General features: G+C 37.1%; 1 protein-coding gene across 1 annotated transcript in view; it reads left to right on the top strand.

The window, feature by feature from the left end:
• srpk3 (SRSF protein kinase 3) overlaps positions 1-12,039 on the top strand; it is a 108,810-nt gene extending 96,771 nt beyond the window's left edge. Inside the window, exons 13-16 of the mRNA XM_028813277.2 lie at positions 2,277-2,384; positions 9,748-9,817; positions 9,909-10,001; positions 10,929-12,039. Of these exons, the coding sequence (XP_028669110.1) occupies positions 2,277-2,384; positions 9,748-9,817; positions 9,909-10,001; positions 10,929-11,113 (456 nt within the window). The 3' untranslated portion in view covers positions 11,114-12,039. The remainder of the gene's footprint in view (positions 1-2,276; positions 2,385-9,747; positions 9,818-9,908; positions 10,002-10,928) is intronic.
• Positions 12,040-12,730: the final 691 nt, after the last annotated feature.

Raw genomic sequence — 12,730 nt, 5'->3', positions numbered from 1 at the left:
TGAGTCTTTTACAGCGCTCTGGAGGAATTTTGGCCCACTCATCTTTGCAAAATTGTTGTAATTCAGCTTTATTTGAGGGTTTTCTAGCATGAACCGCCTTTTTAAGGTCATGCCATAGCATCTCAATTGGATTCAGGTCAGGACTTTGACTAGGCCACTCCAAAGTCTTCATTTTATTTTTCTTCAGCCATTCAGAGGTGGATTTGCTGGTGTGTTTTGGGTCATTGTCCTGTTGCAGCACCCAAGATCGCTTCAGCTTCAGTTGACGAACAGATGGCCGGACATTCTCCTTCAGGATTTTTTGGTAGACAGTAGAATTCATGGTTCCATCTATCACAGCAAGCCTTCCAGGTCCTGAAGCAGCAAAACAACCCCAGACCATCACACTACCACCACCATATTTTACTGTTGGTATGATGTTCTTTTTCTGAAATGCTGTGTTCCTTTTACGCCAGATGTAACGGGACATTTGTCTTCCAAAAAGTTCAACTTTTGTCTCATCAGTCCACAAGGTATTTTCCCAAAAGTCTTGGCAATCATTGAGATGTTTCTTAGCAAAATTGAGACGAGCCCTAATGTTCTTTTTGCTTAACAGTGGTTTGCGTCTTGGACATCTGCTATGCAGGCCGTTTTTGCCCAGTCTCTTTCTTATGGTGGAGTCGTGAACACTGACCTTAATTGAGGCAAGTGAGGCCTGCAGTTCTTTAGACGTTGTCCTGGGGTCTTTTGTGACCTCTCGGATGAGTCGTCTCTGCGCTCTTGGGGTAATTTTGGTCGGCCGGCCACTCCTGGGAAGGTTCACCACTGTTCCATGTTTTTGCCATTTGTGGATAATGGCTCTCACTGTGGTTCGCTGGAGTCCCAAAGCTTTAGAAATGGCTTTATAACCTTTACCAGACTGATAGATCTCAATTACTTCTGTTCTCATTTGTTCCTGAATTTCTTTGGATCTTGGCATGATGTCTAGATTTTGAGGTGCTTTTGGTCTACTTCTCTGTGTCAGGCAGCTCCTATTTAAGTGATTTCTTGATTGAAACAGGTGTGGCAGTAATCAGGCCTGGGGGTGGCTACGGAAATTGAACTCAGGTGTGATACACCACAGTTAGGTGATTTTTTAACAAGGGGGCAATTACTTTTTCACACAGGGCCATGTAGGTTTGGATTTTTTTTCTCCCTAAATAATAAAAACCATCATTTAAAAACTGCATTTTGTGTTTACTTGTGTTATATTTGACTAATGGTTAAATGTGTTTGATGATCAGAAACATTTTGTGTGACAAACATGCAAAAGAATAAGAAATCAGGAAGGGGGCAAATAGTTTTTCACACCACTGTAAATGTTTGTTATTTAAATAAAAATTCAAATCATAATACATCCTAAAGTTCTTTGATCATTTTCGATTTTTGTATCCCTGTTCCAAGTTTATTATCTGTAGAGTCTGTAGCTTAACAAGTGCATTTTCTACTGCTGCTTTATCTTTAAGTCAAAGGAAATGCCAGTTTAATCATGGTGGCTGTAAGGATCTCTCCTTCCTACTTGAAATCTTTAATAAAATAGAATTTAAGTCCTCATGCTGACATTTTGAAGAATAAACAGCTTATGTTTGGTCTTTTCTCCAGATTTCAACTCAACACTTGCAGTCTAATGAAACAATAATTTAAAGAATGATAAAAGATTGCAATTTTGCTCATATTTAGCTTTGTCTTGCAACAACTAGTCTGCAAACCTAATTGGACATCACTATTTTCTTAAATTCATACAAAAGTTAACTCAAGCACAGTGATGACGAAGTTTATAACTGCATCATTTTGAAATGCAAGAACCATCAAAGTACATGGATAGTTCACGAACGATAAATGACTTGAGGTGTAGTAAGCATAAGTAAGAAATGAATATATTCATGAATATGAATAGAAATTAATATATAACTGTAATAGTTAGGCTGGACTTGAGTGAAAATGAGGTGACACAGACACCAGCAAGAGATTAAGGGGGATTTTAGCTTGGTAAACAAGTGAGCAATGTCATTTGCTTTTAGATTATGACACAAGTGAAAATTTGATATCACTGATGAATTAATCACATCATACCCCAGTATGAGATTGACTTTGTACTGCATTTGGAATTAATTTTTGATAGATTTCCTTACAAATTGCATTAAATATTTAGAATTTGTTTAATGTTTCATTTGTTTTTTTGCATTGTGCATGAGTTATTTACTTTACAATAACTGCTCTTGCTTCTCATAAGTTAAAGAATTGTTTTCTTCTTCTAGCACAAGCACTTTACTGAGGACATTCAGACACGGCAATACCGTTCTATAGAGGTTCTGGTTGGAGCAGGGTATAGCACTCCTGCTGACATCTGGAGCACAGCTTGCATGGTGAGAAATATTCTATGTAGTGATCATGATTGGACAGGAAAGTCTGGGCCAGAGACAGAAAAGTGAGTGATTTTTCATTAAGTGAGTGAAGGTCTGCCCATCTTGAAGGTGTTTCAACACCTGCTCTACTTGGTCTTATATGGTTCTCCAGTGATGTGAAATAGAAAATGATGCACCTTCTTTCAGTTTTGTGGTTTTACATTTCAGGACATAATCAACACACATTATGTCCTTGCTGAAGCTTAAAATTGGGTAAATCTAACGTCAGACAGCAGAAAATATGTAATGACAAATTAACCAGCAGTTCCCCATCTAACTTGTTCCCATTTACACCAGTGCATACCTGTATTCATCATGAACCATTTGGTTTAATAAAATATTTGGTAGAAATCTTAAGAGGAGAAAAAAAAGGAATAATAATTATTCATTCGCTTCAGGCTACATGTTATTTGGGTGACATCCTTGGAAAGGAAACCAAAATCTACAATATAAAAATTACCAGACATGGCAGAATGAAAACACAAGCCATACAATTAAATAAGATCTTTTGTTGATAGTCTGGTTGGAACAAAAACCTGCAGCCACTACAAACCTACAGAACTGCCTTGGCATTTGAGAAGCAATTGTTTTTTTCTTTAGTAGACAGGGAAGAGTTGTACCATTTCCAAACATTTTGGAAGTCCATCTTTTTATTGTGATAAAGATCATATATATATATGGAGACACCTGTAAACAGTTCCCAGTCTTCCATGGGTTTGTGGACTCAGCAGACTTTCTTAAAATCTGACCATATGATGCTCTAAGAAATGACAATACCAACATTTTGAGCTTACTGTCAACAAGGTATATGTCACAGATCCTCAGAAGGCAACTGAATAACTACAGCTTGCATGCAAGGATATCAAGGAAAAAATCAATCCATCAAATCTTAAACATCCCAGCTCAGCATAGGTTTTCAAATTTCCATCTGAACAAACTTCAAGACATTTCATCTGGGATCATGTCCTCTGGAGAAGTAAGACCAAAGTAGATTTGTTTAGTCGCTATGAACAAAATCAAACGCATTGAATCGCCACCAGAACCTAATCCCAGCCATCAAGTTTGGTGGTGATGGAGTGACAAATTTTAAATTGTGTTGAAAAATACTTGCGTTTGTTGAGTCCACAATGAACTTCTGTTAATCCCAGAGCTTAGTAAAGGAAAAATTGCCTCCATATATCTGAGAACTTGAAGCTTGGGCAAAGATGGTAATAGAGAAAGTTACCTTGAACTGTTTTGATTTAAGAATATGAACTTTACCCAAAAAACTAATAAGTTCTATAATGAATACATATTCTTTTTCATGGTGCTTCTTACACAATCCAATAAAATGTGAAAATCCTTAAACTTAAAATGTTCCATTAAGTTCATTGTCACACACGTGCGAATAGGAGGCAGCTAAAGTGCTTGAGTAATTGTAATACCACACCAGACCAGGGGGTGGCAGGATGTGCTGACTGTCTTTCTCAGTTCCATACAAACCATTCCCGGAAAATCCCACCAGGTTCCGGCACCTTGGATGATGTCACTTCCTCTACAGGCCTTTAAAGCCGCCAGCTTACCTCCAGTCTGGCAGTTCTATTTTCGACTTGGTCTTGTGAACATCTCTGTTCAATTATTTAAAACTTTTGCAGCCAGGATACAATATATGGGTGGCTGCCCCAAACCTTTATGATGTCTGGAGTAAATTCCTTGTTACACCATAAAAATGAAATGTTGCAAATCAGTCAAAAATCATTTTTAAAACATACAGCTTACCAATGACTCCCCTTCAGCAATTAAAGATAAAAACACATCTTCTGACTCATTGTTAAACTTAGAAAATACTAATATAATTGGGGGGAAAAAAACTTATGAAAATTTTAAATGATGTCTCTTTAACCTGTTTTGTAATATAGTACATCACAGGAATTGTCATACTAATCACCAATTTGTTATCAAACACTGCATTCCAAAAAGAGAAAGCAAGGAGGGAAGAATTGGAGTTTGCATGCGTATATATTCTTCATATAACTTTTATTACATTTATTATCCTTGATTCCCACACAATCCAAAACATTGTTTGTACTGTAGCGCTGCAGAATCACTCCAGTACATCTTATTGCTGGCTACAGTGCTGGGTGTTTATATGGCACCTTGTGTGTGTCAGCAGCTACAGCCTCGTACATTACACATCAGTAAAATCCAGCACTACATTGTTTATTCGATGTTATTTTATGACAGGCAGCAGAAAAATACAGCTTAAAAACAATATTAAAAATAAAAATTGAAGCATTTTTATATCTGTCCAGTTGAATTAGTGAATTCCAAGACAAGTTCTTTAAAGCTGTTTTTCTGAAAACATCATTTTAAAATCTGATTTGTTAGGGAATCACTTTGCTAATTTTGTAATATTTAGTATTGTAAGATTTATATTTGCATCATTAGCTGGCTACAAAAGCTTACTAAAGAGTAATATTTAATGGATAAGTCAAATTAATTAAAATTTCAATTACCACAAACCCCTGGTTGTTGAATTGTCCAAATCTGTACCTCTTTTTTTTTTTTTTTTTTACGTTTCTCCAAACTTTAAGGTTTCCTTTGTGAAATCAATCTTGTCAGTTTTACATTACTCCATTATTTCAGAACTCATGTAAAATGGCTTTTGTTGCACGAGTGATCAGATTTTGTTATTGCTTAGCCTTAGTACAAATCTGGAATGAAAACATTAACCGGACTGATGTTCCATCTAGTTAATTAATCTTTACAAATCACGTATATGCCATACTGTCTGAACTAGCTCCATAATGAAATGAAAGTGAAAATAGCGAAAGCCTATGCATGTGTTCTGCAGTTTGTTTTTTTTTCATGTCTTCTGTATTTTTCTTTTCAATATGTTTTGATTCAGTGCTGTATCATCAGCAGTGTTTGACATTTTGTATGTAGTTTTACTCCAGTCTTTCTTATATATTATTGTACCTTCCAAAGTAATTTGTCTATTTCAGTCGTACATTAGTGCAGTAGCGACATTCACTATCGGTACTGTTGAAAAGTTAGTATCTTTTATGTTTTCAGAATTTTGGTATTGTGACATCCTTAGTGAGGACAGCACACTGATGACTGTGATTTTTGTGGTTATTTCTGGGGAAGGAAGCCGGCCCAGTTCATGCTATTGCAGGATGTGCTATCAAGAGGTTTTATTGTTAAATGCAAAGCATGTATAGGCTATTGTGTTTTTTCCTGGCTTCCAGCTCTTCGCATAAAGCATGCTAATCCCGGCCCAATATGTAGTATGTACTGTCTACTCCACTATTATAATGACGTTATTAGGTTGTTGTTGACTTAGTATAGATACAAATATTCTTCCAAATGAAGATGCTTAACACACTTATTCAACATGTCAGGGGTTGGGGAAAGTGGGCCCCTTGGACTTGGGATCTATCTCTGGCAACGGGTACTGAAATGTTGCTGAGTAAATAATGACAAGTATAACATATTTTGTGGTTTTTGTGACCTGTGATAAGAGTTATCTGATTTGTGAGGCCTGCGATAACTAGATTATTAATGCCCTAACATGTAAAACCATAACATTGAAATAAAATATACTTTTTTTCATTTTTAAACATCTCATTCATGCGCTAACATCTCATTTAAAAGAATTGCTGATATTCATTAATTATATGATCAATAACAACTTTTCTGCACTAGACTACAGTTGTGCAAAACAATTCTAAATGAAACGAGAAACCTGACATTTGATAGACTTTGCAAAGACTCATGATTATCATTACAAGTGAGATATAGTAAAGCTTATTTTATTAAGTGCTTTCTATATCTATGTTTAGGGTGTGTATTGTGAATCTTTCCATGTCTAATATTTTCAGGATGAATGTCTGAGCATATTTTTTATTCTTCTTTGTTGAAGAGTAGTTTCTAAAGTCTGCAAAGCTAGTTCATCCTTGAAGCATAGCCAGATAACAACTTTGCTTACTCGAGTTCCTAACAGTTTACAGTTTTCATTTGCCATGCAGCCCATGTTTTAACATTTTACCTGCTCTTTTGTTGAAGCCATACTTGCATCATTCATCTTGGTATGGGATGGGGAAAGCTCCGCATGGCTGTTTTGGGGTTTTACTGACAATACTTGGGTACAAGGTGAGGTATGGCAGGATAGCCATAAAGTTTTAAGAGTCACTGTAATTTACAAATCACATACAATCTGTGAATAAAGACATACATCCTATGAAATATTTTTTTCTTTCTTAATATATATGGAAATATCAAGATTGATCTTTATTTAAACAGTATCTACAGATAGCAGACACCATGTAACATTTACACTTTGTAGTCTGTTGTATAATTTAAATAAATTTCACATGTGGAGAAAGTAAGTATACCTCTACATTTATCACTACCACAGATACCTAAAATTAGAATCTGGTGCATCAGATCAGGTGCACATGATTAGAACATTATTAGAGAGGATTTTGGAGGGACCTGTCTTATTTAACTAACATTTAGTTTGGTTTGCACTTTTTGTTGAAGTGTGTGTTTATTACCATGACTAGATTGAAAGTGCTGTCTGAGGCCTTCAGAAAAAAGGTTATACATGCCTATGAATGTGAGAAGGGATTTAAAATAATTTCCAGTTGTTTGGAGATCAACTGTAGAAGATCATTTACAAGGTAAGATTTTAAGCAACTGCCAGCTTATCCAGACCAGGCTGCCCAAAGCAAGTTCAGCTCAAGAGCACAATGCACGAAATTGAAATAAGACTAAGAACTCTAAAATTTAATCACAGGACCTATCGATAGCTCTTACCAGTGTTGACAGCAAAGCATATGAGTCTATCATTTGAAAGGGGCTGCATAAGTTAGATCTACAGGAGGAAACCTTTGTTGTTCAAAAAAGAACATCAGGATAAGACTAATGTTTGCCCATGAACACCTAAGCAAAGACCAGAAATTCTGGAGCAATGTGCTCTGAACAGATGGTTATTTGGCCACAGTAACATATTTGGTGAAAACCAAAGTTAGCATTTGACCGGAAGCACCTAATACTAACTGTAAACCACGGTGGTGCAAATGTTATGGGTTGGTGCTGATTTGGTGCATCAGCTCCTGGGCAGCTCAACACCATCGAATCTGCTACAAATTCTTCATTATACCAGAGGATGCTTGATGATATTGTGAGACCATCTGTCAGAAGATAGAAGCTTGGCCAAATGTGGATCTTATAACATGACATGAACCCTAAACATACCAGTAAATCCACAAATGAATGGCTGAAAAGATAGAAATGCAGGGTTCTGGAACGGCTAAGTGCCTTGATATTAATCCCATTGAGATGCTATGGTAGGATTTGAAATGAGCTGTGCACACAAGACATCCCTCCAACATCACACAACTTAAAGAATTCTGTATGGAGGTGTGAGAAAAAAGTCTCGGCCTCCTATTTGTGGTTGTTTCAGCCAAAGGGGGCAATGGTAGCTATTAGAGCCAAGGGTGTACTTGCTCTTTTCATAGCTGGAAATAGGATATTTATTTTTTTCAGTTGAATAATTTATTGAAAAGTCCATTTTTTTTCCACAATTACATCATCAGCATCTAAAGATACTGTCTAAATGAAGTTCAAATGAGATGTCCACATATGGACTTCATAGGACCATGTGGTCATAATGTTGCTGTTTTTGAATTTATAAGTTGGTAAGGATGTAGCATGAAATGCACAGCATGGTGTCAGTCTTTTGCACATTCAGCAGCAGGTGACCTCAGGGTTGTGCAGTGTCTGTGGTGAAGCAGCTGCTGGCTAACTTGTATAATAAGGAAATGGGTGGTCAATGTGAAACTAGCAATGTTCAGTGGCAGCTGAGGTCGTGGCATCTGGAAATCCCAGCAGTGACAACTGTATGCTTACATTTTGTGAAAACAGCTCAAGGTTGCTCCATGGAATAAAACACAGAATGCAACTTGACAGTCAATTACAAGGGCCACTGGATTGCTCTGTTGAAAATTTTGAGTTTGTTTTGTTTGCTTGTTTGTTTTGGAATAAATGAATATATTTTAAATATTTTTAACATATTTATCTGAAAACTGTTCAGACTGTTGGATTTCTCTGTTCAGTCAGTGCTTACCCAAATGCTTTGTGCTATAGCAGCTTCCACTGTCATGTATCTTGAGCACTGGGGCTCATTGCTTCTAGCACAGAAAACATACCTTTCTTACAGAGAAGAAACAAATCAATTTTCGAGCTGGAGAGCAGTTACTAAACAATTCATATTTTTAATATACAGCAAAACACGAGTTTATTTATTAAAAAAATTAAGATGGAACAAAGTATGACTGTCAGGAAATGATGATACTTAGTTCAACTATTCAAATACATTTTTGACAGTTGCACAGTATTCATGTGGGTCTAGAATAAACACAACTGAATGTTCTCTGTTATGCTCAAAATATTTTGGACTTAAGCTTAGATTTAAATTAAATGATTTAATAAACTTGTACTTCCTAATATTTTTCACCATTCTTCTCCATGTTAAGAGATGCAGTAGAAAACAGTTAAGATTAGGAAAATGGTAAGGAGTACAGATCAGCTGTTGGTTTTAACATTAGTTATTCAACAAGAGCAAAGAGTCACAGAGAGAAGCTAGTTAATAGTAAATTACATGCAAACATTTAGAATGGTCCCATACATAACTTTTCAATCTGGTAACTTATTCCATTTGACAGGTGCACTTGGGAGACAAGCTACAACCTTCCAGTTCAGTCCAGCCAAATCCAACAACAAAGTACTGCTTTGTTGGCGTATACTTCACACATGTACAGATAGTCTGTGACCTCAAGTCTTAAAGGGAAGCAGCACATAGAGCACGTAGTGTACTGTACTGTTACTTTTTCATGGGACAGTGGCACGCATGTACACGGCCGTTTCAAGGAACAGTAGCACGCGTTCCTTGGCTACTGGCACACTCCCACAGGTCATTGACTTGCCTTGCAGTGCAGGTTTTTGATATGCCTTCAAACACTCCATGGAACACCAGGCTAAAGCACAGTATGGGCCCCCTAATGGCATGTAAAACACAATCATAGAATAATAAAGAGAGGTGACAGCATATTGTACTGTTAGTTTTGGCCTGCTTAAATGTTCTGGCTTCCCCCAGGGGAAAATGCCCATTCCCACCTCAGAATCAGAAAAAGTTGGTTGCAATACTAGAAAGTTTGAGAAAACACTGCAGTATAGGATAGCTGAATACTTGAATTCTTTGTTTGTTTTCCACATATCCAAAATATGCCGTCAGGGATTCTGCTAATACTTCACTTTTTTTTTTTTTTCTCCTCTGCAGGCTTTTGAGTTGGCCACTGGTGACTACTTGTTTGAGCCTCACTCTGGTGAAGACTACACTCGAGATGAAGGTATGCCATGTAGACAGAGTCTGAGGACATTATTTATAGTTTGAAAAACAGTCCTTATTCTGTGCAATGGTGTCTTTATTTGTCTTTTCAGATCACATTGCTCATATCATTGAACTTTTGGGAGTGATCCCACCTCACTTTGCACTGTCTGGAAAATATTCTCGAGAGTATTTCAACAGAAAAGGTAAGAGCATCAAGACACACATCATTTATGTACTTTGCTTCCCAAAAGTGGTATTATACACTCGGTGGCCACTTTATTAGGTACACTTGGTCATTAATGCAAATATACAAATGTAACTCTGGATACTGTATGTAGAATGCAGGGGGATTAGTTTCTGTTCAGCCATACATTAATATTGACAGGACACACAACTTAAATGACTTTGACCAAGGTATGATTTTTGATGTCAGACCCAGTGATACCATATTGCCTGATTGTTCTCTTCTCTAATTTCTTGATTGGGAACGGTACTAATCAGGAATAAAGAAGAGTAACTGTTTTCATGTCACTTGAATTTGTGCCTGCATCTTGGGCAACCCAAAAACTGTCCATTACTTCAAAAAGGTTGGGTCAAACTTAATGAAACTACATGCATAATAAAGCTGAACCAACTTTAAATCCTGGCTACTGAGCGATTCAAAAAATTAATGGAAAACGGTGGAACATGGGGGCCATGGCAAAAAATACACAACTACAAAATGGCCAAGTCAAAGTTTATAAACGTTTGCATGCATATTACTGTTGCTACAACTTAAAATGCAGAATTTAAGGCCTTTGAAAAGCTCCATCAATAAATAGTAATGTTCATGGTTCCCACACAGTATGGATCTACCAAAATTATGGAATTATACAGATACACTCGGGCAATGGTGGGTATTTCAGCTACTTTTAAGTTAAGAAGTAGACTTGTGTTTCTGGCCTGACAGACTTGTAAGCTCTAAATAGCTGTCTCACAATTTCAGAAAAATTCAGGAAATGCCTATTTTAAAAGTTAAGCTACTATAAAAGCAGACCCGAGAAATGAATCTGTAGAGTGTCACAGTAAGAGTGACTTTTTCAAAAATGAATTCTAATAATGCCTTGTTCATTCCTCTTCATTTCACACAGGAGAGCTGCGGCACATCACAAACCTAAAGCCCTGGGGCCTGTATGAAGTACTACTGGAAAAGTATGAATGGCCACTGGAGCAAGCTGCTCAGTTCAGTGATTTCTTGCTACCCATGATGGAATACATCCCTGAAAAACGAGCCACTGCTGCTCAGTGCCTCCAGCACCCTTGGCTGAACTCCTAGCCTCAGAGACAAAGGCTCTTGCCAACTTCTGCTCCCTGTTTTGGTTAACCAACATGACCCTGTCCTGCCGGAGACATATGGGGAGGGAAAAATCCATAATAATGTGACTCTTTACATTTGAATTAAGAACCTGATACCTCACACCCTGTGAAAAAGATTGAGATTTTCTGCAAGAAACATTGCCTGCTACACATTATTTCAAGTTTGATTCTTATTTTTTATTAAAAAATGGATGTTTTCACCTCTGAGAGACTTAACCAGTGCCTTGAAAAAAATGTTTTTGACTTCAGCACAAAAGTGGATTTTATTGAGCCTCCCCTGGAATCGGTGTATGCCATCCCAGCCATAGGAGCTGTAGGCAGGCCAAGACTTCACTAAAAGTGGAGCCCTGACCCATGGTGGCCTAGGAGATGTCATCAGGTGAAAGAAAATGAGTATTTAAAGGACTTTAAATGGAAGCGGGTTTTAGCAGTTTACATATGAGAGAAAGCTCTAGTAGGAAGAAGCAAGGTCAAGAATCATGCGGTCAAAGTTGGTCATCTGCAAGGCTCTGGAAGCTAATGTTGCAGTCAGTCAGTGGAAGTTCAGCAGGGATGGAATGAAAAGAAGGCTCAGAAATTAACAGAATCATGACTGAGTTGTTGTAGTAACCTCACAGCCCTGTGGTATTTTTTCCGGACTGGCCACCCATCTTTTATTGGAGTGGTACCATGTTTTATGTAAACCAAAGTACTACATACATTGTATATGTGTAGTCTTCAACAAAATATTTTAAGGAAAATGCACTCCGTCTCTCTCTTTTGTTATTATTTTTTTAACCAGTTTCCATTGTTCATTTATTGTGGATCGCAATACAAAGCTGTGCTACTCGGCTCCAAAAAACAAATCTGGGAAATTATGTTGGGCCAGTAAACCAACAAGTATAATAATAATAAATGTTTCAGGCCTATAAAATATTTAAAATCTTTAATTTGTGTTGACTGCAGTATTTATAAAAGTCTGTTTTTTTTTTTTTTTTTACAGTGTATTTTAGAAATTGTGCAATACAAACACTTTTTTCAGTCTTGAAAGTAAGCATGGATGCAGGCAAAGATTCTTTGTGTATTCTTTACCCTGCAAGCTGGTAGAATAACTTGTGTACAATATCACAAAATCACCATTTTTAACTTTTCTGACTTGTCTGTTCCCATGGACATCTGTTGGTCCTGTTAGTTTGTTTGTCGCCTCTGATTTGGCCCACTTGTGTGTGATTGTCTACTGCAATGGATTGATATCCAGATTTTGGGCCCAAACGTCTGAACAGGGAACATTGTGAAATGCACAAGCAGTCTTGTCTCAGTTGCCAAATTTACCAGCCGTCCTATTTTTCTACACATTTTGCTGTCCAGAAGGTTCACAGCCATGCGTGAAGAAAGGCTGCTTGGAGTGCTGTTGCAAAATTCTGAATGTGTCAGTGCTTTCAGTTTATTGCTGTGGTCACTTTTGATGTTGGCTATTAAAAAGCAAGTGCAGCAAAGTGAGATTTAATAGAAGAATGCTTGTTTTAACTCCTACCTGTGATACTCATTTGATCTAGCTGAAGGTGTGTGAAGAGTGGCACAATCTAACCAACACATT

The sequence above is a fragment of the Erpetoichthys calabaricus genome, chromosome 11 (genome assembly GCF_900747795.2).
Source record: "Erpetoichthys calabaricus chromosome 11, fErpCal1.3, whole genome shotgun sequence".
Taxonomy (NCBI): Eukaryota; Metazoa; Chordata; class Cladistia; order Polypteriformes; family Polypteridae; genus Erpetoichthys; species Erpetoichthys calabaricus.
Note: the sequence above shows the minus strand (reverse complement) of the source record. Positions and strands in the feature narration are given on the sequence as shown.